General features: G+C 45.5%; 12 protein-coding genes across 12 annotated transcripts; 6 read left to right on the top strand and 6 right to left on the bottom strand.

Annotated features, from left to right (window-relative positions):
• Nucleotides 1-272: 272 nt before the first annotated feature.
• AGABI2DRAFT_208146 (hypothetical protein) lies at nucleotides 273-1,927 on the bottom strand (the record flags this gene model as incomplete). The annotated part of the gene is made up of 6 exons (XM_006463331.1): nucleotides 1,812-1,927; nucleotides 1,605-1,758; nucleotides 1,154-1,554; nucleotides 989-1,103; nucleotides 397-936; nucleotides 273-344 (listed from the first exon to the last, which is right to left on the bottom strand). The coding sequence occupies exons 1-6, from the start codon at nucleotides 1,901-1,903 to the stop codon at nucleotides 273-275; spliced, it is 1,374 nt and encodes a 457-aa protein (XP_006463394.1). The 5' UTR covers nucleotides 1,904-1,927.
• A 675-nt stretch (nucleotides 1,928-2,602) lies between these two features.
• On the top strand, nucleotides 2,603-4,036 carry AGABI2DRAFT_225147 (hypothetical protein). The gene is made up of 8 exons (XM_006463330.1): nucleotides 2,603-2,654; nucleotides 2,707-2,868; nucleotides 2,934-2,980; nucleotides 3,032-3,052; nucleotides 3,112-3,187; nucleotides 3,248-3,395; nucleotides 3,455-3,609; nucleotides 3,665-4,036. The coding sequence occupies exons 1-8, from the start codon at nucleotides 2,633-2,635 to the stop codon at nucleotides 3,931-3,933; spliced, it is 900 nt and encodes a 299-aa protein (XP_006463393.1). The 5' UTR covers nucleotides 2,603-2,632; the 3' UTR covers nucleotides 3,934-4,036.
• A 129-nt stretch (nucleotides 4,037-4,165) lies between these two features.
• AGABI2DRAFT_120213 (hypothetical protein) lies at nucleotides 4,166-5,894 on the top strand (the record flags this gene model as incomplete). Its single annotated transcript, XM_006463329.1, has 12 exons — nucleotides 4,166-4,292; nucleotides 4,359-4,390; nucleotides 4,442-4,594; nucleotides 4,659-4,672; nucleotides 4,743-4,771; nucleotides 4,846-4,959; nucleotides 5,014-5,246; nucleotides 5,311-5,399; nucleotides 5,450-5,478; nucleotides 5,536-5,585; nucleotides 5,653-5,678; nucleotides 5,744-5,894. 12 exons carry the CDS (start codon nucleotides 4,166-4,168, stop codon nucleotides 5,892-5,894), a joined length of 1,047 nt encoding a protein of 348 aa, XP_006463392.1.
• Nucleotides 5,895-7,206: 1,312 nt separating this feature from the next.
• On the bottom strand, nucleotides 7,207-8,769 carry AGABI2DRAFT_194227 (hypothetical protein). The gene is made up of 6 exons (XM_006463328.1): nucleotides 8,675-8,769; nucleotides 8,127-8,617; nucleotides 7,902-8,072; nucleotides 7,573-7,848; nucleotides 7,451-7,517; nucleotides 7,207-7,393 (listed from the first exon to the last, which is right to left on the bottom strand). Exons 2-6 carry the CDS (start codon nucleotides 8,568-8,570, stop codon nucleotides 7,338-7,340), a joined length of 1,014 nt encoding a protein of 337 aa, XP_006463391.1. The 5' UTR covers nucleotides 8,571-8,617; nucleotides 8,675-8,769; the 3' UTR covers nucleotides 7,207-7,337.
• Nucleotides 8,770-9,880: 1,111 nt separating this feature from the next.
• Nucleotides 9,881-10,507, top strand: AGABI2DRAFT_144709 (hypothetical protein; the record flags this gene model as incomplete). Its single annotated transcript, XM_006463327.1, has 1 exon — nucleotides 9,881-10,507. The coding sequence occupies one exon, from the start codon at nucleotides 9,881-9,883 to the stop codon at nucleotides 10,505-10,507; it is 627 nt and encodes a 208-aa protein (XP_006463390.1).
• A 905-nt stretch (nucleotides 10,508-11,412) lies between these two features.
• On the top strand, nucleotides 11,413-12,321 carry AGABI2DRAFT_194226 (hypothetical protein). The gene is made up of 3 exons (XM_006463326.1): nucleotides 11,413-11,515; nucleotides 11,565-11,692; nucleotides 11,757-12,321. The coding sequence occupies exons 1-3, from the start codon at nucleotides 11,447-11,449 to the stop codon at nucleotides 11,845-11,847; spliced, it is 288 nt and encodes a 95-aa protein (XP_006463389.1). The 5' UTR covers nucleotides 11,413-11,446; the 3' UTR covers nucleotides 11,848-12,321.
• Nucleotides 12,322-12,382: 61 nt separating this feature from the next.
• AGABI2DRAFT_120209 (hypothetical protein) lies at nucleotides 12,383-12,737 on the bottom strand (the record flags this gene model as incomplete). The annotated part of the gene is made up of 3 exons (XM_006463325.1): nucleotides 12,383-12,460; nucleotides 12,511-12,527; nucleotides 12,596-12,737. 3 exons carry the CDS (start codon nucleotides 12,735-12,737, stop codon nucleotides 12,383-12,385), a joined length of 237 nt encoding a protein of 78 aa, XP_006463388.1.
• Nucleotides 12,738-13,044: 307 nt separating this feature from the next.
• On the bottom strand, nucleotides 13,045-15,141 carry AGABI2DRAFT_179752 (hypothetical protein; the record flags this gene model as incomplete). The annotated part of the gene is made up of 7 exons (XM_006463324.1): nucleotides 14,669-15,141; nucleotides 14,015-14,611; nucleotides 13,913-13,958; nucleotides 13,484-13,608; nucleotides 13,361-13,425; nucleotides 13,277-13,307; nucleotides 13,045-13,215 (listed from the first exon to the last, which is right to left on the bottom strand). The coding sequence occupies exons 1-7, from the start codon at nucleotides 15,134-15,136 to the stop codon at nucleotides 13,045-13,047; spliced, it is 1,503 nt and encodes a 500-aa protein (XP_006463387.1). The 5' UTR covers nucleotides 15,137-15,141.
• A 530-nt stretch (nucleotides 15,142-15,671) lies between these two features.
• On the bottom strand, nucleotides 15,672-19,134 carry AGABI2DRAFT_73525 (CPII coat sec24 protein; the record flags this gene model as incomplete). The annotated part of the gene is made up of 13 exons (XM_006463323.1): nucleotides 15,672-15,905; nucleotides 15,961-16,155; nucleotides 16,212-16,349; nucleotides 16,408-16,874; nucleotides 16,929-17,084; nucleotides 17,144-17,267; nucleotides 17,321-17,425; nucleotides 17,491-17,685; nucleotides 17,742-17,863; nucleotides 17,922-18,133; nucleotides 18,184-18,958; nucleotides 19,008-19,039; nucleotides 19,088-19,134. 13 exons carry the CDS (start codon nucleotides 19,132-19,134, stop codon nucleotides 15,672-15,674), a joined length of 2,802 nt encoding a protein of 933 aa, XP_006463386.1.
• A 105-nt stretch (nucleotides 19,135-19,239) lies between these two features.
• Nucleotides 19,240-20,240, bottom strand: AGABI2DRAFT_73727 (hypothetical protein; the record flags this gene model as incomplete). The annotated part of the gene is made up of 3 exons (XM_006463322.1): nucleotides 19,240-19,629; nucleotides 19,679-19,801; nucleotides 19,848-20,240. The coding sequence occupies 3 exons, from the start codon at nucleotides 20,238-20,240 to the stop codon at nucleotides 19,240-19,242; spliced, it is 906 nt and encodes a 301-aa protein (XP_006463385.1).
• Nucleotides 20,241-20,350: 110 nt separating this feature from the next.
• On the top strand, nucleotides 20,351-21,180 carry AGABI2DRAFT_137793 (histone 2A). Its single transcript, XM_006463321.1, has 5 exons — nucleotides 20,351-20,393; nucleotides 20,446-20,455; nucleotides 20,508-20,663; nucleotides 20,718-20,847; nucleotides 20,898-21,180. Exons 1-5 carry the CDS (start codon nucleotides 20,391-20,393, stop codon nucleotides 21,013-21,015), a joined length of 417 nt encoding a protein of 138 aa, XP_006463384.1. The 5' UTR covers nucleotides 20,351-20,390; the 3' UTR covers nucleotides 21,016-21,180.
• A 9-nt stretch (nucleotides 21,181-21,189) lies between these two features.
• Nucleotides 21,190-23,249, top strand: AGABI2DRAFT_208124 (hypothetical protein). Its single transcript, XM_006463320.1, has 6 exons — nucleotides 21,190-21,666; nucleotides 21,719-21,896; nucleotides 21,956-21,996; nucleotides 22,052-22,713; nucleotides 22,772-22,935; nucleotides 22,994-23,249. The coding sequence occupies exons 1-6, from the start codon at nucleotides 21,225-21,227 to the stop codon at nucleotides 23,106-23,108; spliced, it is 1,602 nt and encodes a 533-aa protein (XP_006463383.1). The 5' UTR covers nucleotides 21,190-21,224; the 3' UTR covers nucleotides 23,109-23,249.
• The last annotated feature ends 2,436 nt before the right edge of the window (nucleotides 23,250-25,685 follow it).

Here is a 25,685-nt window from a genome sequence, read left to right as displayed (position 1 = left end):
TAGGTAATAACAACACAAACGAATGCATATAACTTATTTACTCCGATGTCTATAGATACAATTACTCGTAACACCACGAAGAATAATGATAAACCTCCGAGTAAAAGCAGAGGTGAGGAACGAACTTTCGAACCGGCGAAATCAAGTCCATGACGGTGCAGAAATCGAAACCGTTGACCTGGAAATTGAAAACACTTGTGTAACCAAAAACAAAAGAAAGAAAGAAAGAAAGAAACACGAAAGTAAAGAGCGTGTGCATGAGTTGGAGTAGCCTAAGTAATTTGTAAAGGAACGCGTCCCCGGAGCTCATCTTGACCAATCAATACCGAAACATCCAGATAATACTACAAAGCGTTTTCAGTATATCTCAAAATACAAGAACGAATCAGAACGAACCTTAACCAACAATCCATACCAGTCCATAGAGGGAATCATATCGTCATTTAGAGAAATTTTGGCTTTATAGAGGCCGTCTGGCAACGACAGCTGGGCACCGAGAGGGGGATGATTACCCGCATCACACTGGAAGCGAGGTTTCTTTTGGAAACCGATGCACATGTCACTCCGAATGATGCGAGATTCCGAGAATGTCTGCGTTGGGACCTCGGGAAGAGGTTTTTCTCTCGAGTCAAAAGACATCGAGCGACTTGACGCTTGCCGCGGCAGACCCCACGTGACCTTGCGCAGTAGCCTCCCCTTGTTAAGGCTGCCGCTTGAAGCCAGCGATTCGAGGTCCTCGCTGGAAGGTGTCATCGGGGGTGTTGGCGGAAGACCAGTCTGTTCCGTCACCGTAATCTGACGAATGAGTGATACAGAAATAGAAGCATCAGCAGCTATCTCTTGCGCGAGACTAGGTGACCGTGGACTTGTTGTGAATACGACAAAATAAGGAATTGCCGACGACCGGGAAAACGTAACCGAGGAAGGAAGAGTAACCTAGAGACTGCTGTTAGGTCCCTTCACAGGGGTAGCATATGGTAAGACTTACCGCACATCGAACCGGGACGGGTCGTTCGGCCTTGAGGGGTATTTCCGTCCACGAACGTGGGGTCTTTGGAAACTGCATCCCGGGATCTGCGTGGACGAGGATCGGAACCTCGAGACTGAAAATAACTGAGCTCTAAAACTCGCAGTCCGAGAATATCGCGCTCACCTTGAAGTGTTGTCCAGACTCATGCTGGGTTCCCAATAAGCCAATATTTTGTATTCGACTGCATATGGGCATGCTGCAGGCCCGACTGCTCCCAGGGACGAGAACGAGCTCGGGAGTTCTTCATCACCTCTGCAACTGCGGGGAAACTCGAACGAAAATGGAAATACACGCTTCTGGGACCCACGACCTTGTTGACATAAACAAGACGCGCTTGGTCTCCGTCTCAGAAACGTATTCTGGAAGGAAAGCATCGACACGTCGTTCGCCGGACATACATTGATACATGTCGTCGATGTGAGGAAAACATGTTTGTAGGAAGGGGCTTCAGACGGAGAAGGGGACGAGAGTGGCGACTTTTTGGCCCCGGCGAGAGGTTTTTCGTAATAAAAAGTTCCCTCTAGCTGATTTGGAGTCAACAAGCGAGCATAGGGAAGGTGACAAGCCAACTCACCGTAACAGAGAGCCGTCCACTGTGATGACAACTTCTATCCAACAAGACCTTTCCAGATACTTTGTCTTCGAAGCTGAACGCAGCGACGGGGCCCCCACTGTCATCCTTGAGCTGGAGTTTGGGGCTATACAACTGGAGCTCAAGCTGTACTGATCTACGGACGGTCAGACACGGTTGCAAAGCGACAGACAAGAAAAGCAAGCGTACTTGTAGATCGTGACATGAGAATGGATGGCAGCAGGCATGGTCGGGTGCAGAGGCTTGACACTTTCGGAAGCTGTATCAGCTCTGCGACGCATGCCGGGGATGGGGGTCGGAAAGGGATGAGTGAATGTGTTCTTGGTCCGCTGCCAGAAATACCTAGGAGACCTTGGGAACGGATTCCATTGCTGCCCGATTGGTTTCCGAAGACAAATCTTGGTAGATCGTCACGTGCACCCTCAGGAGGATTCATCGACGCTAGCGTGTCCAAACTCCCACTCCACCACCACTCAGGGTGATCAATTGCGTCCGAGTTTATCACTCCAGTGCACAATCCAATCGCTTTCATACAGCAGCCCAGGACATGAACAAAAGTCCAACAATGACCTGCAAATATCAGCTGCCGTTAGCTGGCATTGAAGGAAGTTGATCCAGTGTTACCGGACACCTTGAACCCGGTCGAATGTTTTTTTAAGAAAACTTTAAGTAACCATGTGGTCGCAATGGCTTCGACATAATGATATCGCTCTTTGGAGAACATATCATCCGGTTGTGACGAAGACAGAAGAAGGCTCGTGAGACGTCATACAAACAAGTATTATATCTCAACCTTCCTTTCAATGAGAAAAAACAATCCGTGGACGGGATTGAAATCAAAAGAAGAGGCGGATATACCGAGTCGAGAACTGTCACATTAAGGAGTTCTGAATTGGGAGTATAAAACGGGGTTTGCCGATCTGTCCACAAGTGGTCGATTCATCACTGAGCTGGATCCTTCAATCTCTTAAATCCCACCCAAAGATTTATTCGGCTACAGCAGGCATAACATGGTCAAGGCAATTGTCACCGGTAATTTTGTCGCTATCGGCCCCGTATCCAGTCTCACTGACGGTTTTGACAGGAGCTTCTGGGGTACTCGGATCGGCGATCTACAAAGCACTCAAAAAGGCCAACCATTCAGTCGTCGGACTTTCCTATACGAAGAAGGCTGAAGGGTTGCTTCAGCTTGATCTGACAGATAGCAACGCGGTCCAATTTTTGATCCAATATCAACGTCCTGACTGTGGGTTTCCCTGGAATTTATGCAACCTCAGTGACATTTCAGTTCTCACAAGGTTCAATTTCCAGGGCTCATTCACTGTGCGGCGGAACGACGCCCCGACGTAGCAGAAAAAGCGAGTCTTTCGGTCAAAAACAATGAACGCGTCTCTGATGCATATTTCTAGGATCCTCAGGGGACGCAACGAGTAAGGAAACAAAAGCACACTCCGCTTATCGTAATTTTTGAAATTTGAAACAATTTTAGCTCAATGGGGAGGTCCCAGGTCATCTTGCTTCTCTTGCCGCGAACTTTGGCTTTACATTGGTGTACATTTCTACTGGTAAGATGTCCTAAACCATCTCACGCCCGCAGGAAAAAGAGTCAATACTATGATGATCAGATTACGTTTTCGATGGAACCGCTCCCCCTTACGGGCCCGATTCTGCACCCAACCCCTTGCAACTGTACGGGAAATCTAAGAGAGACGGAGAGCTCGCTATATCCGCAGTGACTGGCGCAAAATCCGTCATAATCAGAGTTCCTGTATTGTCTGTCCTACTTTGTCCGCTTCCCTCGGATTATTGTCCAAGTAACACGAAATCACTAGATACGGTCCGACACCCAAGAACTCTGATTCGGCTATTAACACGCTGCTCGACGTTGTCCAAGATCAGTCTGGAAAACAGTACAAGATGGACCACTACGCTACTAGATATCCTACGAATGTTGAAGATATCGCGGGATTTTTAACCCGTGTTATAGGTATGCTTCAACATAACCATGTCCCTTGTCATCTCGTCCGCTCAAAAGCCAATAGATTCACGGCAGTCGCTTCCACGTATCTTGCACTATAGTGCTGATGAACCGTTTACCAAATACGAAATTTGCTTGATTTTCGCAAAAATACTTGATGTACCCCACTCTCACATCATCCCAGATCCCAATCCACCGATCGGAGAAGGCGCAACAACACGTCCGAGGGACTGTCACTTGTTTACCAAGGAGACCGAAGATTTAGGCATTGAAGGTGGACTCGGCCTTTCACTCTTCGAAGAATGGTGGACGGACCGCTTGAAACAAAAATAACTCGTGTTGAAAGGGCGAAACGTAACACCTTAACATAACAAAATTTGTACAGTAGCAACCACTCCAATACGAGGTATTCTCCTGCCCCGTAAAGGGATTTGTACCTATGATTGTTCAGCAATGTGGGGTTGTCGGGTCAAAACCGTTAACAATCCATCACAGTAAGAGATGGCACTATTTTTAGCTATAAGTTTTCTTTCCCTGACGTGTCCTACCCTGAAATTTCAAACATATGTCGATCTTTGCTTCTGAGGAACTGGAGCTAGCCATAAATGTTTTGGACCAGGACGAACATGCCAGGATTCTTCAAGGAACGAGGAACGCTCAACTTTTCACCCTGGGTTTGTTCACGTGGTTTGGTAAATCCTTTTCCCAGTGTTCCATGCCACGAGGGCTCATTGAAATATGATATTGTGTTATTTTAGCTTATGAATACGTCGCAACTTTCGTCAATGAGGTGAGTTTCGGATGTTCTACTTCTGTTTTGCCTGTATGATAATCCATAAAGGTCGCATTCTTTTGGGCGGACAGAGAATGGACGATGGGCCGAGGGCTGTTTTTCGTTGTACGTTTATCGGGTCTTGTCAAACGGCTTCAAGTCTTGAAGTCTAATGGTATCTTTCTACATTCAGAATCGTTACACAACGTGGCTTGCGATGATGTAGGTCATTGAGCTTCTTCGGCGGTCCGCGTGGTGCTAACGGTGGATGTGCTCATTCTTTCAGTCCATCACTATACGGTAATGCACAGTCAAGCATATTGGATGGGCTTCTGAAGAATTAATTCTCTGCTTCTTTGGGTGATTCAAGTTGTATTAGTCCCGAATCCATCTCTTGCGGTACGTTGTTAGACTACCTTGTTCCATTCCTTGATGTTGATGTAACAGCTATTCATTCCCCTTGTAGATGTAAGTACATGTTTGTAACTCTCCGACTGACTATGAACTCAAATCCCGTGTCCTCAGATGCACGCGAAGCATTCACGTCCTCCTCGTAACGAACATAATATGTATCGCCATAGGTCAAGGTATGTCCAAGATACCTGGTACAAAATCAGCACACTAACTGCCCGTTCCAAAAGCCTATCTCTCTGTTAAATTTTGGAATATCTTTGGATTCCGCCGTTCCATCAGGATCGGCTTAGTTGTAGGTTTAGGACTTTCGACAGTGATATCCCTCGCATTACTATCGTTTTCCGATTCACATCTCATAATCGCGAAAAACAATGGCCACCTTTTTCCTGTCTCAACGGGATGTAAAGTCTATCCGCCGAAGAGATTTTGGATAACTTACATCCCTCAGCTTTTGTTTCACGTATGTTCTGAATCATTTTATCTCGTCATAAGGTCATTTTCTGACAATCGGATGTTAACGATAGGCTTATCTGTATTTATTGGCGATATATGTAGCTTTTCTTAATCGCGACCTATGGAAATTCTCTGATGCCATGAGAAAAGTGTTTTGGGAGTGAGTAATCGATCCCTACTTTGTCATTCCATGCTCACGAAAAGGCATAGCGGCACTGTTATCTTCTTTGTATTCTTAGGTTAGTCTGACATACCAGTGTCCTTCTAGGATGGAATGACATATTCGCCGTCCTCAGCCACATCCCTCTGCACGATGATATTCTCTTCCAGAACATCTACATTATGGGTATGTCAGAGTCGCAATCCATTCATCACCATCAAATGCTCCGTAAAGCTAAATTCTCAATTAATAGCTCAGTATACCAACAACTCTTTGCCCGTATGTCCCCTTCGTTTCTCTCCAATAGATACCAATCCGTGTTCATGCGCGAAACACGTTTGCAGAATCACACTTACAGCAACTTCGATTACACATACTCGTCGAGCGATCACTACTCGTATGCTTTTGGAACAAAGGTCGAATGCTTTCGAATCGCAAGATACCATGGCACATGCGATTGAGTTGATGCCTCTTGAGTTCAAACGAACTCCTTGATGTATGCATATCAGTAGGCAAAGTTTCGCTTTGATATTATACATCATTCAATGTTGAAAATATGATTGGACAGGAAATTTAGATCTCAACCCATCTCATCTCATGACCTAATATGTACTTATCCACCTCCATCACGAAGCATATACGCACTATACAATAAATCTCATGCAAAAGTCAAACTCTGATTCCCATTTCACACAAACGTCGAATGTCTCTTACCGTATTTCTTTCGTTACCCCCCAAAAACGGAGACAAAGCGGAAAAAGAATTTGGTTACAAATGTACTCATCTTACTTGGCAATCATGTTGACAATCATATTCTTTTTTTTTTCAAATGCGGAGCCAAGATGGTAGTAACCTGTAGTAACCCTTTTCATGGGAGAAAATGACCAAAAAAAAAATGGGATGAAGAGTAAAGGCGTTGTTAATGAGGTTTTCGAGATCGCGGCATGCGTCATGCGGGGATTTCATAACATCACCGCAGTATCCATGGTCGGAGGTGTTCAAACGCCGTGTCAGAAGTACATATAGCATTCGGTCATATTTTTCCGTCCGAGGTGATGCATGCTAGTGGTGCATTACTTGCGACTCGCGCGATACATAGGCTCGCAGTAAGTAGAGTCGCCATCACATGGATTACAATGGCAGTTGTCCTACCACTGTAAGAGAGCATGGCTGGCATATAAGGCGTCGACAAGGCTAGGCAAGGAAAGTTTGTACGATATGAACAGGCGGATATTGCATCAGAGCGTATAATGTGCTCCATTGGGGAACGCGCTTATAGTTGAGGATCAGAGTCTCCTCATCTGAAATAATAAATGAACTGAGCACTCGAGAATCGTCTTTGTCACGGCGAGAGGTACCAGGCATGTATTCAAGCTCGTTACACAACACAGACACCTAACGAGAAATTGGTGAGAACGCTAAAATTAGGCGGAAACTTGAAGTAGTGATGTGCCGTGGTACTCGGAAACCCGCATAAAAGCATTCTGTTCCCGGGGGCGGTCGTACATTTTCCCAAAGCACTGGCCATCAACGAACCACGATGCACTTTCGTCTTGCATCTCTTCAATCTTTCGTTCGAATCACCTCCACGTTACTTCCCGCACTTAACAATGCATTTACAATGCGTCCTAATGCCTAGTCCGAGAAGTAGTTTTGTATTATATCTCTAAGCTCCCCTAAAAAGTACCGGCAATGCTTTAAGTTACATGAAATGTAATTACAATGACGAATGGGGAAAAGAAATAAGCACGACGGAAAAAGATGCTAAGAACACCGAAAATGTATACCGTTATGTCTTGCTATACCTTTAACATATATAAAAAAAATGGACAGTGCAGATGTTTGACAACGACCACCCCCAAAAATGAGGAAATATGGAACGTCCACGGTAAGAGATGCCTGATCCGACCGAATTGCTGGAAACAAAGTTCTATTTCTCTATTTCCCCCCAGAAGTTCTGAAAAAGACAAGTCCGATAAGAGCGAGAGAGTATCCTACATATCGCCGATGAGAATGGTCCAGAGGGTAAAGGAGGAGAGAGAAGAACTAACCAAAGACTTGGAGAGGAGTGATTGAACTGCCAAATAGAAGGACGGAACCTGTAATGAGAAGAATGTCCTATTTTAAAATTCATCAGCATGCTCCATGAGAAGTTCTATAAATCTTATCTGACCTTGAAGACACCAGCGAGGGTTAAAACCAAGCCGCTACCAGCACCAACTAGGAAGACAGCGGCAACGTTGAGAAGGAAGGCAACAGAGGCGTTACTGAACATGATCGCTGCGCCAATCTTGGGTAGCGCATAGAAAGGGGCAAGACCTTCAGTGAAAGGAAGGATCAAAAGATTGATGGCGGCGCAGACGGGCGCATAGTAATGCAATGATACCAAGGGGTCCATTTTAAGGTTATGGAGAAGGACTTGAATCATTACAAGTCGGGAAGCTTCGAACTTGACATGGAGATGAGTATAAGCGACAAAGTTGCGGGTCACGAAATACATACAGCGACAGCGGCAGCTTGGGTAAGGAATCCGATCAAGTTGAAGCGTAGCTCTCCTTGCGAAGCAAGGGCAACACCTGACGAGATCATGAAGACGATGACGGCGAGTTTCTTGTTGGGTTCTTGGAGACGGAATGTCCACTGGATGAGAAGAATTGCGACCGGAGTGAAAGCCTATTCAGAGATGGATGTTAGTGAAAGGAGCGACTGAGTAGGGAAAGTATAAACTTTGAGCATCTGGATATAAGATACGCTGAGGTAGAGGTATGCGGTATTGCTCAGGATAAGACTGCCTGAAAAGAGGAGACCAATTGGAAGAATTGACTTCAGGAACATCTCCTTGGACATATGGACATCCTTGACGCCGTCAAGGAGGTTGGTTGTTCGCTGAAGAACACGGGTACCGATAGCCGCGAAGGTGAGATGCCATGTTACAAGAAAGACAGGGTACTTGAATTGGAGGGTGTTGTAGATGTAGTTGTTGTAGATGATGACTGCCGAACTAAGCGCGATCCAGATGGGGATGATGGTGGCTGCAGAGGCCTTGGCCTTGGGTTTGGGCTGGACAGCCGAGACGGGTGTGGGGAGAGACGACTGAGTGCCCTCAGATTCAGGTTTGGTAACAATGGCGAGCTCTTTCTCGTCTAGAGTAGTACTTGAGCGGGAAGACATGGTGAAGGAGGGAAAGCGGGGAGAGAAAGACAACTAGAATATAAAGGCTGGGAGAAGAATATTTGAATGAGCGCCCAGTCATTTATGGTTGTAGAAAGACTCACAGCGGAAAGATTTGGACGTGGAGGTGCTAATGCTAATGGAAAGAAAAAAAAGGCTTTCGGATGGCGCTCGAGGATGACGGGAGAGCCAAATTGGCCACAACACAATACTTGTTCGCCCTTGATCCCATCATGATGGCTCCACTCATGCCGCTGACCCTGATATTCAATGCCAGAAAGGGAAGGCAGCGGGCTAGGCAAAAGACTCTAACGTCTATGACCACCTCTTGGAAAGACGACATGCAACAAGTTCGCCGACGCACTAGCGAACTTGAGACCCGTTACACACTCAGTCCGAAGTAAAGCGACTGTCTACTTTCGATATATCTTCTGGTTTCTTGTTTCGCGAATCTTTCTGCCAGGACGGCATGTTAGCTCCGGCGGTATTTCCGAAATCACCCTTCCGACATAAAGTCAAGTCCCCTATGACATGGTCAGCTCGACTGCTGTACCAGCACGGTCCTTACCCCCAACGCGATCAACTTGACCTCTACCATACCAATACACGTTGCCTCGTTGTCTGTGCACGGAGTAAGAATGTAGACGAGGCTGAAGCACGATCGGCTGCTGTACCGTATTTCATGAAGTGAAATAGCTTGCGTACAGCCTTGTGTCTAGACTGTTGCCTTCGTCTCACAGATAATTCTAACGAATCGACTTACCCGGAAGTATATCAAGCCTACCACGTCGTTTCTTCCCCAGGATAAATTTTTAAGTACAGAGTCACGTACAGAGTCCGTGGATGGTGGCTGGCCATTAGCGTTGGAATGATATATAGATAAGGATTACTGTATCTAGTTTGCGATAAATTAGTTTTACAACACCATGCCCCGCCTGATCCTCGTGTCTTTAATACTCGAGTTGTGGTGGACTATTTTTACTACACTACAAGATGACCCCAATTTTGTCAGATGGACTGTAAGGCTCACATAGACTAGTTATGATTCGACTCGTAGCTAAATGACTCATGTAGATACAGTATAAATACTATGCAGAATGTGGTAGTTTAAGTTTGGGATCAACCTTTTGTTGCCCTCACTTCTCTCGACTTGATTACTATCTGTTTTGATCATTTGTTCTAGCAAACAACACCGTCAGTATTCATTAATCATTTGTCTATCTTCGGAGTTTCAATAACCAAAGTGCTCAATGCGTTATTGCTTCGCTATCGATTGTTTGACCACTAACATCGAACACACATTTATCGCTATGTCGTATCGCCTATTCGTACCTCCCCCTTTTGCCGACACGTCTCGAGATGGCCTTCTCGTTCAAACTAAACGGGGAAGACTTTTCACGAATATTTATCATATTCGTGGAGGCGTAAAAAAGCGCAGTCAACATATCGCTGTATTTGTTGATGGTGCTTGTCGAGGCAATGGATACTTAGGGGCTCGTGCAGGAATGGGAGTTTATTTCGGCCCGCGTTCGCGCCATAATATATCACAACGCCTAGATGATGACGGTCCACAAACCAGTCAACGCGCAGAAATTAATGCCGCCATTCTTGCTCTCGATCGGGTCAAATCCCTTTTAGACCAGGATAGGTTGGAAACCGATTTGGTTGTAATTGCATCAGATTCCGAGTACCTGGTAACTGGTATATCGAAGTGGATTTATAAATGGTATGATAACGGATGGACGAACGCGAAAGGTGGAGATGTGTCGAATAGAGAGGATTTTGAAGAATTGGACGAGTTGGTCGATGAACTTGAAGATGACTATGGAGTTTTTGTGAAATTTTGGAAGGTAGACAGGGAAGACAACGAGGAGGCCGATGAATTGGCCAAGGATGCAGTAGCAGACGAGGATAGCACGAGCGATGACTCCGATTAACATTGCTCTCAAGATCGCTATTTTTAGCGGCAAGCTTCAATATTTAAACATCTCGACAAATCCACCAATGTCAATGGAGACTCGGCATAGCTTTCCTCTCGATACTTGGTGAAATTTGAAATGACCGGCAACTTGCCGTATTGGCTTGGAAATTCATGTGCCGTTTCTCGTCGGTTGGCGCTTAACTAGTATGAGACCCACGCGAATATTTTGGGTTGTAGGAGAATGGGATTAGGGAGAAGAGAGGAGATCTATATTATATGATCTAGCCTGTGGTTACGACTGCAGGAGCTCATGCACGCATACTTTCTTTTACGCTAAATTATGCGTGCGCACTCGGAATAGTTCTACTTTTAATATTTTCTCAACTTTTTATTTAAGATTTGTTTGGAATTTGACTGCGTTCTCTGGCTCTTTCTGATTCATTCTCATGCTTCTATGTATACCATACCCTGTACTTAATCGATTATGAAATTATTTGATTATTGAATCGATGCTAGTGAATTGAGGTGAAAACGTTTTACTTATCATCCACCCACTTCCTAACTTCAACCTGAGATAAACTGATCGCTTTGATCCGGACCTATACTCTAATTATGTGGCACCATGACTCACTGATTTGGTGTATAGATGGAGCCACAAGGGGAGGGAAATTAAGAGAGAAGAGCATTTCGAGGACTGCATGATATAATTGATATATAGCAACTTGGCTAAAATATTGTCGTTAGTTTCCAGAGAAGTGTAATAAAGATGCCAACAGATTGGCCGTTTTGAACCTATGGACTGAGCGAGGGTGAAGAAGCGGAAGAACAATGTTTTTTTCTTGCTTTGGATAGTGGTTTCTGTTTTAGGGTCGATATTCGGGGGATCTCCGACTGGCCATCATGATCACGCGACCGTCATTGAAGATCACCACACCAGTGCCTGTTAATCGTCGTTATGTCCAGCCTCCAGGGCTACGTCGACCGCCGTGTCCTCCTTGTTCTTCAGGATGGTCGCGCAATTGTGGTATAACTCCATCCTGATCTTCCAATATCTTCATCTCATCGGCTTATAGGGTGTCATGGCAGGTTTTGACCAGAGGTCAAATATTGTTCTCTCCGATTGTAAAGAACGCGTGTTCAGCATGGATGAAGGGGTAGAAGAAATCGCTTTGGGTCTATATCTCGTCAAAGGAGATATGATGTACGCGATTTTCAAATTCTATCCTGAGATCGTACTGACACCTGTTTTATTATCTCTTTTATAGCAGTCTTATTGGTGAACTAGACGAGGAGATCGATAGCAGCGTTGATTTGTCTACGATTCGAGCCGATCCTATACAACCCATTCGATATTGATCATTATCGTGCAACAATCGGGTAGTTGCCACTGTCTTCGTCCACGAAGATATTACGACTTGCGACTACCTCCTTTTTTACGAGCATTGTTGGGGGACATTCGCAATCGCTTGTCGGTGGAGTTTGGTCCATGGAATTGGGGTCCACTGTCCTAAAAGCCTTGATATATTTGTTGGGAGACAAGCGTGTGACCAATGCTTAAGGTCGATGCGGAATTCATTCAGGTGTTGTAGAACATTCCCTCCCTGTTCTTGGACCGATGTTTTCTTATTCTTGCGAGTGCTTTTAGTATCAAACGCATTTTTTTCCCTGTATTTCCGCACGTTTTGAACTTAGAAACCGTTGACATCCTACGAACTCCCCTTAAAAGTTAACACCGACGAAAACATTCTCTATCCGATTCTTTACTCTTTCATATACTCTTAGCGAGCAGATCAAGAAAGAAACGATGTCATAATTACAATCATCACAATCATCATAGTTAAAGTATTAGGCATATGCGATCAAAAATGAAAAGACAGCATCGTCAACTAGTTCAATTTCCACCCGAAGGCTTCTCTTGCTGTCCAGATTCCATCATGGGATCCCTCTTCGGTTGAGTGTCGCCCGGTCGCTATCCAACAATGAATATCGTCAAGCTTTAAAGGAAAAACCATAGCGTACTGGACCAAGGGATTCACCTACAATAAATCAAGTCGTTCGCAAGTCAACTTCTACCAAGATGAACTTCAGAAACTTCAGAACTTACGAGCATAATGAGGATCCGGAACGATATTATATTTGCCAGAAGTTGTGTCAGTTCTCTTGACATGTTTTGGCTCTTCACCCTCCATCATCTCTTCTGGCCTGGTTTCCTCAGGCATGTTAGAGAATTTGTCGCTGGATGACATAGTGTGTGGTTTACAGAAAGGTCAGCACTGTGTGTTGCGTGGAAAGGTAGTAGGGCAAGAATGTCGTTTATATATGATCGTTGGAGCATCCTGACGTCGACTCTAGGTGTCTGATCATATCTCAAACCCCAAGCCCCACTCCCATTCACTCGTGACGAGCCTATAGAAGGAACTAGACCGACCTCTAAACTGGAAACAGTACGCCTTAAACTTGGAGCCGAAGAGGACTTGGATAAACCTCGATCATTATGCGCATACAACAGTCCATTAGATAAGGATAATTACAGCAGCAAGCGAATTTAAACGTTCAAGAATCCTTCGCGAATACCATCCGTTCTAGAGTCCGTAGTAATTCTTCTTTAGACGGGGTCGAGCTTGGTATATTCGGCAACACAGTCGTAATAGTTGCCGCAGTGATATTGATGCCATCCACATTCTCAATAGTTGCATGTACTACTAAGCGTGCCAGGACTTCTCCCTGCAAAGAAAAGAGACAAAAATGAACTTGAATTCTTATAAGATCAAAGGGAATGACGTACGAGTTCGACGAGAATGGCGACTACAATTAACCTTTTATTGATGAGGAAGTTGAACAAAAATTTCAGATGAAACAAGGAACATACCAGATAACAATCCAAGTAATCCGTTCCATAGCTGAATTATTCAAATGATCATGAATAGCATCCAGCTACAACATTCCCGACAATTCAGCACAACAATCCCATAAAGAACTGTCAAACACTCACGAAACCACTAGCAACACCCAATTTTTCATTCAACACTTGCACTCTCGGACCAATCTCCATATATTCCCTCACAGCGTCATATAAATCTTTTAAACTAGCTTCACTCCAAAACAATTCCGGCACATCTAGCACATTCGATACCAAATTAATATCACGACGCAATTTGAATAATCTTCCTGTCAATTTAAGAGCTTCATGTCTACGCAATTTGAGTCCACCCGATTCGGCTAGTTGACGTGGAATTGAAAGAGTCGAGGGGGCAGAGAGAACACGTTGAGTTATTGTTTCGTAGTGTGCTAAGAGTGTGGATTGGGCTAGGGCATGTGCTATTGATAATTTGAGAAGGTGAGATCGCGATTTAAGGGCTATTGAAGAAGGTAATGAGATTTTTGGTTGCGACGTCTTTACAGACGGAGGTAATAGACGCACTGAAAAAGTCATTGTAGATTCGAGGATATGATATATGCGGATCATGCTAAAAGTCAAGATTAGATGCAGCTGAAAGTTATATAAGAGTTGAGCTTCACATACAGTGAAATGGCATTCCTCGACCTCCCAATGATCGTAATTTATTTTTCGCTTCATAATCCCCGCATTATCGATATCCTCCAAAATATCCTTCTCTTGCGCCTCTGTCAAGCCAAAGAACACAACGACACCATATTCAAAGAAGATGACTTCGACATTTTCGTGTTCGGAATATATCTTGGGTGTAGGAGGAAAAGTGTCTTCTGTCACGGTCCGAGTTCTTCGAGTAGGTGTTCGAACTGCAGTATCCGTCCAAACTTCTGAATCCGACAACAAAGAATGGTTACTCTGTACTTCACCGCCACCACCACCATCCGTGAGTGAAGCAGGCGAATGCGTTTGTTCAGCTACCGGAATTGCAACCATAGGTGTATTGCCCGAGGGACGAACTTCCCGATTGAAAACAGGAGAATCAGAAGAGATATATCCATCACGCATCTCCTCTTCAGTTCTTTCCGTAGGTTGAGTGAAATACAAGCCTTGATACCCATTCTCCTCCGCTTCAGAAAGGTATGATACACCTTGCGCGACCGGAGCTGGAGCAGACGATCGTACATTCACACCTGGTCCATACCCAGGCAACAGCGGAAGATAATACATCTATCGCAAAACCCTCATAAATTTAATAGAACCATAGATTTGAGAGAAAAAACACACCGCATATAACGCCTCATCAAAAATCCTGGGACCAACATTATGTTCCCTCTTCAAATAACTCGCCAACAACTTCATCTTAAAAGCCTCCGCAACACAATACGCCGTCAACCTCTTATACCCAGCCTCCTTCCTCTGCTCCTTCGTCATCCTCTCCGCCTCACTCTTAAACTCCCTCACACCCTCACGAATCTCCACTCCAAGCATCAAATCCTCTTCATCCGAAGCCAAAAGTGGTCGTGTCTGAGGTGCAGAAGGTAATACTACAAGTTTCTGAGATGTTTTGGAGGTACGTTGGGTTTTGGCGGCTGCGGTGTGTCCGGATACGGATGTGCGGTGCTTGCCATTGCTGTTGGACATTGGAGTTGTTGTGAGTCTTTGGCTGCTGGTGCCGAGACTAGGCATGCGCATGGATGGTCTACGACGACGGACATTGGGAGAGCGGAGACCAGGTTTGTCGGGCAGAGACATGATGGTGAGTAGGGCCACGGTACTTAACCAATTCAGTCATCGTATTGTCACGATTGATCTATTTTAAGCTCTTCCTACCAACATCACCCATCCAACACCACGAATAACTAGTAGCAGAATAATGAATCTCACATCTCACTCAATACCAAAACACGAATAAAAACATCGCTTTACGGTTCCCGCCAAAAATGCAAAAACCCTCAGTAAACAAACTAATTTTTTTAACCCCATTCTTAAAGGGATAGAAAAGAAAAGGAACAGAAAAAGTAAAAAAGGCAAAGGAGAAAACTGATAATAAATGCACCCAACAACAACTCATGCAAAAAGCATCCATTCTATCTGAATCTGTCTAATACAACCCGCTCCCCCCAGCCGAATGAACCTACAAAAAAAAAAAAACGATCACATCAGTCAAATACGCTCAACAAAACAGTTTTAAAACATTTCAAAACAAAAAAGAGCTCGGAGAAAAATATACGTACAGATGAAGGTAAGAGAAAAAAAGAAATGAAATCCAACATAAAAAAAAATCATTTTATGTAGAATTCACCTTTTCTTTCAAAGAAGTAAGGAACATCTGATAACTCGGCAACATATCCGCTCGATCATGAATCAGTGCACTCAAAGCCCACAACCTCAACGCAGGTTCCCCATCCTCCTTCACCACATACAAATGCGGATAATACACTCCACGTCGCATCTCTCTCGTCTTTTGTATAACAGCATTCACTCTTTGCGAGAATGGATTTTCCAATACAGGTAATGTGATCTTTAATTTCTTAGTTAGTCAATAGTAGAGGTATAGGAGAGAACGCAAGACTGACCTTGCCGCCACGGAGGACATCATAACTTGGAAGATCAAAGACGTCCATGATAAGTTGCGGAACAGCATCACGACCAACCCAAAGGAATATCGTTTGCCCATCCTCAATCAAAAACAGACCATATCGCTGAAGACGTTCCGAGGACAACGGCAATGGTGGTGGCATAATGACACCGCTTTCACCAACAGTACCAGCCTTAAAAATAGATCAATAAGACGCGTTGTTAATCAAATAGAATGCGGCGCGCTTACCTCAGGGGGCATATCATGGAGCGAGTAGAATACCGGATAGATGTAAGGAATCAAAAGTTGAGAAGGTAACGATGTCAGCATAGCTTGCGCATACGCTCGAATATCAGGTGGAATCTGTCCACTCTGACGCAAGCCAACCTATCCGCCACATCCCATCAGTATCCAAAGTAAGCACAGCGCAATAACAGACACTTACATTCTTCAACAATCCAAGAACCAGAACCGGCAACATCTTCAAATTATCCGAAATAGCAAGTTGGGCACTCGCACCCGCACCACCCGAAGTCATACTACTCTTATACGCAACCAAAATATCAACAAGCTTTTGATGCACAAAGTCTCGTGCATCTTCAAGTTTATGTGTCAACGACCTCTCAACAGCCTTGTTCGCCAGCAGAGTGGCAATAGCAATCTGATCAGCCGAAGCAAAGACTTCAGATAGGTTGGTTGTAGTGGGAAGAGCCAGAGTAACCACACGAATGCGACGTTCACCATAGCACGTCGTGTGTAGAACTGCCGTTTGGAATACGACGAACGGAGTCGTGATGGTTTCTTCGATTTGAATCTCAATTGCATAGGACTGGTCTTGAGGAACAGCCGGCATAGCAAGGAGATCGGTAGAACGGACGAAAAAGTTGCCATGGAAGGAGGACATACGGAGGCCTTTATGACGCCATTCATTAAGAGCTGTTAATATTCGTATGATTGACCACTCACCGCGCGAAGCACGAACACGCATCACAGCCTCCAACATGATGGGCATCGCTAACACGTCACCAAACTCTCGCGCAAACTTGAGTGCATCTTCAGGCCTTGCAGCATTGAAAGCAGGATAATAGTACGTTTGGCCAGAGGTATAATGGGGAAGGTGAGCTGAAACGCGTATCGATCAGGACAAACTGCCAAAAGAAATAGGTGAATAGATTGCGTACAAAGGCTGGCAACATCCTGGTAAACTTGACTGAACAAGAACATATCAACAGATACTTGAGCCCGTGAGCAGTCGATCGCGAAAGTCTTATAAAACGGTGAAGCCGCTTGTAACAAACCAGATTCCTACAAAACGATTCAATTGTTGCATAGAGAGGAACAAAGGACATTTATCTGACCTTGGCGGTACCAAGGATCTTGGGATCCTCGCGGTTTTTCAGGGCTCCCGCACCAACACTTGGCAACGAGGAGGATAAGACAACAAGTTTTCCTCCGATGGCCGACTAATCAAGTTAATTAAGTCTGGGTTAATAACATTCAAAACCACTACTAGATAGAATATACATACCATCAACTTGTAACCAGCTTGTAAAGCGGGTCCCATAGCACTTCCTATAATGCTGTTTTCGCGGAACATATCGTTGATCCTCCCTAGGAGACTTTCTAGCGACGCGCGGCACTCTGCAAGATTGACGAGAAGATCCGTAGGTTTAGGTAAAAAGACGTCTTCGATGTCGGAAACGACCAGCATAGAAGACTCTGCCTCAGCCTGAAACGATTAAGCATCTCTGGGTATAGTAAACTAATGGAAATACTCACAGAGATCGAGAAAAAGTAAAGGGACGTATCATAACAGATTAGAGCGACCTTGGTACGCCCATCCTCATCGGGAATGCGACCCAAGTTTTCGAGTATGGTACGAGTGGCAGTGGCAACCATTCCTGAAAACACAATCTAGTTAAATCGCGTGTTCTCTAACTTTTGAACGTTGGAACCAACCTGATTGCACAGCAGAGTGACTAACATCGATCAAAAAGACATAAACGGCGGGTTGTGGTGGGCGGACCATGTACTCGGTGGGAGCAACAAACTCCACAATGAAATGGTTAAGTTCTGCGCGTTGCCACCTATCACCAGGTTGATTGGTTGCTTGATCCCAGTCGAACAACTGAGGGACTTCGTTCGACATATTACACATGCAGCAGCGCCACCTTTTGAGCTATAAGCAGATGAGATTAGGGAATTGGAAGAGGGATCACACCTGTTACCTCCATCGATGAACTGGACGTAAGGATTGATATACGTCCTGCAACGGCGACAACGTGCAATGACGGTGTCAGTCACGACAGGTACAGCATCGTCGCCGTCTTTCAAAGAGCGATATGGAGTAAGGACCAAAGCAAGGGGGATCTTGGCCTTGTTCAGCAAGGATGACGTCGTCGGGATTGCATTGATAGTACAACGTTGGTACGAGGGTTCGGCATTGGCATATGGAGAAGGGGATATGCATGCATTGGGAGGAAGACGAATCTCCGGTGGAGGTTTGAAGAGTTCATGAGGATCAGGAGGGGATGTAAGAAGATTGGTTGTGTAAAGTTGAAATTGTTTCTGTCCACCCATACCCATCTGACCAAATTGACCAGCAAGGGCATCGACGCCAGGTTGGACGTAATTTGACCGTTGTTGTTGTTGTTGATCATAAGGTTCGAGATAAGTAGGCTGTTCGAGGGGTTGGGTGAAATATGGGTGTGGTTGACCTGGTGCTTGAGTCTGTTGAGACTGGAACTGGTTTTCTGCCGCGAGACCTGGGGTAAAGAGCTGACCGCCAGCAGGTTGAGGTTGAAGGCCAGGAGCGACATAACCGGGATCGGGAGCGACTTCGGCGGCACCGTAGTAGGCCTGGGTCTGACCAGCAGCGTACTGACGCCTCTTGTGGTGTGACTGCGCGGCGGTTGTGACAGGGGGACTGGTAGAGGGCTCAGGAGGCTGCTGCTGAGCGATAGGGTGTTCCCACTGGGTGTGTCCGGTCGCGGTTTCTGTTGATGAATTTAGAGATATCGGGTCCACGAGAGCGGGTAGACTGACCGATGAAGAGGTATCGCTGGTGTTCGGGGTTCCTACGCTAGGATGAGCTGGGTTGCACGACGACCAAAGACGAGAAATACCATTCTGCAGCCCAGCCCGGAGGGAGCTGTTGGGCTGGGGAGGACATTGTTGGAGAGTTGAAAAGACGGTATTATTGCACACTTTTCGTCTGGCCACGTCCCATGCCAACACTCGCAAACACAGCAATCACGTGGAATTAAAATCTAATCTACTACTGAGTCGATGGATGTGGTTCCATTTCTTTTTTGCGCTCCAGTCGCTTGAGTAGAACACCTGTGCAGCTCTCCAGAGCTAGTGTTTCCTCCTTGGTTGCATCTGCACATCCGCCCCACCGAATCTTGAGATTCTCATCAATCAGATAGACATAGCCGACTCGTGCATTCGTCATGCCGAGCGCATCTCGTACATATTCCATGTTCTGGCTCGACACCAAGTATGTCGAGTGCAGCTCCTTTGGCGTCACCCGCCGCAGGGACCTTAGGAAGAGATTGACCAAGAAAGACTTGAGAAGGTTTTCCTGGAGGTTCACTTGCACACATTGATACAGTGGATGAGAGGCGTAACGCGCATGCGTCGGGTCAATGAACCCCTTTACATTTATCTAAGAGCCGGGTCAGCGTCAACACTTGTCGAGAGAAACAAAAGGCTACCTCTGAAACTTTGGTGTTCAGCATGGCAAGTATGGTGGTTTTGCCAAAGCACATCTCGGTGGTGTGCTTGGTTGACCCATCGCTGAGGACCTTGCCAGCGATGTTGGGCAGATAGAGAGCTTTCTGAAGACAGTCGGAATCGGCGCTAGCACACATGAGCGAGACTTACATCCTCACGGATAAGCACTTGTGGTGCTATCCAGGTCTTGCCGCCGTGTTTGCGAGTCATATTCACATCGTGAAAATAGCCGACACTGGCTTCTTTTACTCTAACGACGACGACGGTCAATGTACATGCGAGTAGAGATACTACAGTAACGAACAGATGTCTCCGCTGCTCCATCAGTGCGTCGGTGTGCATTAGCTCCTTGATGCGGGCGGTGGTGGTCTTGGCGAGGGTCGTCGGGCGTTCTCGGACCCCAAGGGGGCGGTTGAGGGGCGGGAGGGTGTTGGTGGGCGGGGCATCTGAACCCTGGATGGACGACAGGGGGTCATTGCGGCGGAGGGCTGAGGAGGAGAAAGCGCGTGTTTGGGTGCGCACAGGCCAGGTCAACAAAGACATTTTGTTGAATTTCACAGTCGCGTCTTTCTCATTTTCACCGCGTCAGTCACGTGGCCCCCTTCCACAAACACATAAATTGACGCGCCCGCATCGCTGATTCACCCATACTCCTTCCCTACTCACCACCACTCGCACTCGCAATCCACTAATATGGTACGTTTCCTGCCCTGTCCACTCTTCCACCTCGCTGACTTGCCTCTTCTAGTCTGGAAAAGGTCTGCCATCTTGACACAACTACATTCCACCCACGATCTCACATTTGCGCAGGAAAATCTGGAAAGTCTTCCTCTGGCGGCAAGGCTGGCGGTGAAGGCAAATCTCAATCCCGCTCCGCAAAGGCCGGTCTCCAATTCCCCGTCGGTCGTGTCCACCGTCTCCTCAAAAAGGGAAACTATGCGCAGCGTGTGGGTGCCGGTGCACCTGGTGAGTCCCGAGTCATCCGTGGTAGATTCATCGCTGATTGTCCCCTTTGTGCAGTCTATCTCGCTGCTGTCCTTGAATACCTCGCTGCCGAGATTCTCGAGTTAGCTGGTAACGCCGCTCGTGATAACAAGAAGCAACGTATCGTCCCCCGTCATCTTCAACTCGCCATTCGAAATGACGAAGAGTAAGTCGCCACCCGTTGATGCATCTGATCATTCACTCATTCCCCCTAAGATTGAACAAACTCCTTGGTGATGTTGTCATCTCACAAGGTGGTGTCGTGCCCCATATTGCTGCCGAACTACTGCCCAGTAAGTCGAGCAAGGGCAAGAAGGACGGCGAAGAGGCATAGTGTTGCATTTGTTATTTTATCCCTTGTTTAATCTATACTCTTGTCTCTTTGTTGGTCCTGTATCAATGTATTTCTACCTGTATGGAGTCTTTCCTACACGATAATCCGTCATCATGCTGTGTGCGTTGGCCCGTGCAAAGTATTTGATCCTATTGACTTGAGTTGCCCTCTTACGTGAAGACCATTTATTCTTCCACTTTTACGACAACATGGGCTGGCTGAGCCCCCCCGACCGCCGGGAATTCACTCTCATTCTTTTCTGCCTCGTTTTATACATACTCGCTTATAATCTAGAAACTTCTCTCCAACTTCTCGGCGTTGACTCGGTTGCTACCAGTGGAGCGGTCTTCAGTCGCCTCGGCCTAGGCAAAACTCGAGCTATCGGCTCAGATGGTCGCAAGCCCGTGGGTTGGCGGGACGACCTTGAACTTGATATCTATGGTGACTGGCAGTGGGATGAGGGTCATATAGCAGGAAATGGCGAGGAAAGAACACAAGGGGTCGATGCAGGACGACATGGTGCAATGTGGATCAGCCGAAAAGATGCGGGCGAGGTATTAAGCAAGGCGTTTGGTGAAGTGCCTGTCGACGAAGCACTTCAGCGGTGGGGGACAGATGTTCCCCAGACTAAAGTTCAAAAACACGTCCCAGGTTCGTGCTTTTTCTTCGATACATACAGTTTCACAGCTCATTCATTTACAAGGGTATACTATTCTGGATAATGTGTTTATTTATAATGGTAATGTCTACCTCGTAACGGACGACAGCAATAACTTTCCTGCTGTGTCTGCTATTGTGTCTTCGACTGGTCCCGGTTTTGGTGAATGGAATTTGTTGACGACAAAGCAAGCTGTGGATCTGTTTGGGGAATTCGGCGGAGTGTATGTTATGAGTTTTTTTTCAAAATGAACTCATTGGACTCAATGACACCTTTTTCCAGGATTCGAGGCGTCTCTTGGATGGCAGCCGACAATACACCTCGTGGGCACATTTTCTTTGGTCACAATACACTTCACAATTGCTGACCACATACCAGACAATTCCACCCTTCTTTCATTATGGAGAACATACAGTTCATTAGACCCAGCCATAGACTCTGAAGGACGTACCCGACTCGCACCTCCCCATCGACTCATCCTACCCCACCACACATTCTTCACAGATCCAGATCCAGAGATTCTTGACGACGTACGGAGACGACGACGCGTTGACACGGGATTCCATCCATACCTATTAAAAACTGCTTTTCCTCAACTTACAGTGATGTATTTCGAAGATTTCGACGATTACGCAAAGATGAAAGTTCCTTTCGTTTTTGAAAGATTGGTTATTGCGGATAGGAAAGCCGCTTCGGACAGTTTGGAGCCTTCACAACCTGCGTTTTCACCACCTTTTGAACTTGATACTACTGCTGCGTCGGAATTTTGGTTGGAACCTGTAAGGCGGCCTTTAGAAATGTTTTTTGATCTTGGTGATGAAGATGTTGGGATGAGGAAGAAGAAAAGGGTAGTGACGTATATTGTGACACAGGATAATGAGGATGGAAAGAATGCAAAGTTGAGAAAAGAGGATCATGAGAAATTGGTTAGCGGGTTGAAGAGGATGGAAAGGAATATGGGATGTGAAGTGAATATTGTTTCGGATGATACTGCGAGAACGAGTTGGGTAGAGAGGATGGGAGCGATATTGAGGTCTTCTGTGAGTATTTTTTTTTTCTCTTTTGGATGTCGAATTTTATATTTTATATGATATGTAGGTCGTTATTGGAGTTCATGGGGATCATCTTTTGGATTTCGCATTCATGAAACGAACGCCGCATGCTACATTCATGGAATTTTATCCTAAAGCGAAATTTGTTCGTGATCGCGCGGTTATTGCTACTTCACTTGGACAGCACTATATTGTGTGGTCCGGTACACAGTGAGTCTTACTTTTTAAGAATCACTTTTGCTCTAATCTAATAATACTTTTTTTTTAGGAAATTTACGGCGAGGAATCTTCCGGGGGTGGTGAGACCGCAGGTTGATGAGGTTGTAGAGATTGATGTGGATGCTGTTGTGAAAAGTGTGCAGCAGGTTATAGCAAAGATCTAGACTTCTCTTTTTTTCGTATTTTCGCGACCTCTTTTTTCTTGGTTTTTATTTTGGTTTTTGAGGATATATATACACAAGGACTCTGGAATTCCTTACACCTCACCCATGTTTTCTAGACTTTTTTTGGTATCTAGTTTTAAGTTACTTGGTAATCGGACCTTTTGCATAGATACGACTGGGGAGAGTAGCTCGGTCATGAATAATATTTGATTCACGATGAGTAGTTTTTCAGTGACGAAGACTCTGTCACCTTGAATGATCATGCTCGCTCGAAAAAAAATGGATATATTGCGTATAGTATGAACTTTCCAGGCCGATGAGGTGTGGTTGAGAAAAAAGGGTTGTAATGGAACGTAGTGTGAGCACTCTACTTACAACTACTAACTACTAAACGCGTAGTATTCGTTATACCATCACTGTGATTATGCTTTGTGGAGTTATTTGTGAGTTTTTCTCTCGGAACCTTCAGTGAGCCGTGGAGTAGGCTTTCATCGTGGAGATCAGACTCATTACTAAACAAGAGAGAAACGTAAGACGGTGGAGTGAGAAAGAGTAATAGGGAGGCAGCCTCTCAGTGGTAAAATTGATGAGAAGATCTAAAGTCAAGAAGAAAGGGACTCTTCGTACAGACAATGAAGTAGAAGAGATAGATCCTTGTAAGGATAAAGGCAGAGGGCATCAAGTACCGTAGTCATCAGTCATTGACCTTGTCGTCATTCATTATATCTCCGTAGCTATTCTCGCCCTTAGTGAATCAACGTCGCACTGTTGGCGACTTTTCATAGAACTATGTAGGACCGAACTACCGATCATTGATATAGTGGTGACTGCTTTGAGTTTCTCTTGCGTTTCGGGAATGTATTGATGGATTCAAACTTGATTAATCAAGTACCTACACAGGAGAAAAATTAAAGCAGGGAGTTGGAGGGATGGAGGTGAGTCTTAGTTTCGGCCAACCTTCAGGAAACCTGGGAGTCTGAGGGGAAACCTGATATGGATACAAGTGTTTTCAGTCCAAAATCGTGTTCCCAGAATTTGTGCCCGAGTTTTGTAAAAAAAAAATTGAAATGTTTTTCAGTTTCAATGAAAATGCTGGACGGAAACGAGGCCGACTTCGCGCCTGAGAGAGTTAGACGAGAGGGCTCCTCCTACTATCGGAGATTACGAGTTGAAGGTCAGCCAAGCCTATGCGGTTGTCGTTTCAGATGAGCAAATGGTTTCTGTGTAAGTGCATCTGAAATTTCGCCGGATATGGTGTCGTGGATTAAGTATAACTACATATTTGAATAAAAGTATCGCCGAGACGTAAAAACTCAGCGGTAGGAAAGGAATGGACCGGTAATTATGATCTGCCGGCTGATTCATAAGTTGCTGATTATAAGCTATTATAAGGGGTCGTTCCGGTTATTATATTATAGGAGTAGCCCCTTGTATGGCCACAGATGGCCACGCCACCATGCCGATTATGAGTTGTCTTGGTCATTGTAGGTCACAAAAGGAATGGCTGGAAAGAATGCATCCGACTATCCGGATCGATAATTTCAATATCAGTAATCGGTGACTCTTGCGGCTGCGTAGCCATGGACGTCTCTTGTTGAAGTGTCGCGTGGAGATAGTACTAAAGTATACGGAGAGGCAGTTGACATAGCAAGACAGAAACGCGTGAAGAATGGCGAGAACTGCGTATCATCATTCCAGGCTGATCTGATATCCAGAACGCGTCATTTCTCTTGTTTGACTTCAGGTAGTTCAGGTGAATGGATCGAAGTGCACTTCGAGGACTCGGGAAACAAACAAAAAAGTGACAGCCGAGAAGAAAAAATACCAGCTTATAGAATCACTGGGAGGTGCGTAAAACTTGAGCAGCAAACCTAAGTACAGCCGAGCGACTGGTAAATCCGGATTCCGCGGGTATGCCAGTGACTGCTTATTCTTTATCCACAATGAAGGGGCAAGACTTGCTTGATGTTTCTGATGTGATAAGTTTATCGACTCTCCGCAGGGGGAGATGTTGTTCTAGCTCATGATCAATATGTAGTTGACTGGCTATGAAACGGGTGAATGGGATCCGGCTTAAGTTGGGTTCTCAAGCCTTAAAATGTAGTACGTAACAAAGTGGCGTAGTTCAAATCCGGCCGCCGCGGTAACTGCGGCACATGCCGTAGGAGTTCGCAAGTTAAGTAAGTATCTTGATTTACCCGGCTTGATGGGACTATGTATACGCAACTGCACTCGGGAATAGGTACGCCCCGGAGAAATGGCTTGGTAAACCCTCCATTATTCCATCAATCGAATGAGTGATTAACATATACTAAACCCTGAGCATAGATCCGGAGCCCAAAAGAAACTTTCTAAAGAAAGCCTAAAGAGATCATCGGCCCAAGTGAGGGAATGGGGACAATACCGGCCGAAGTCCGTGAGATGTGAGATGGTGGTATTCGTGGCGTATTTGTGGCGGACGAAAATAAAGAAAATACGCCGTCATTGAGAACATTTTTGGAGTACATATGTATATCAGATTGATTCACCTGTTATCTCTAGATCAATGCTTGGATAACGGAAGAAGCAGAGGCGTGG

The sequence above is a fragment of the Agaricus bisporus genome (assembly GCF_000300575.1).
Source record: "Agaricus bisporus var. bisporus H97 unplaced genomic scaffold AGABI2scaffold_8, whole genome shotgun sequence".
Taxonomy (NCBI): Eukaryota; Fungi; Basidiomycota; class Agaricomycetes; order Agaricales; family Agaricaceae; genus Agaricus; species Agaricus bisporus.
This window is presented reverse-complemented; position numbering and strand designations above follow the sequence as displayed.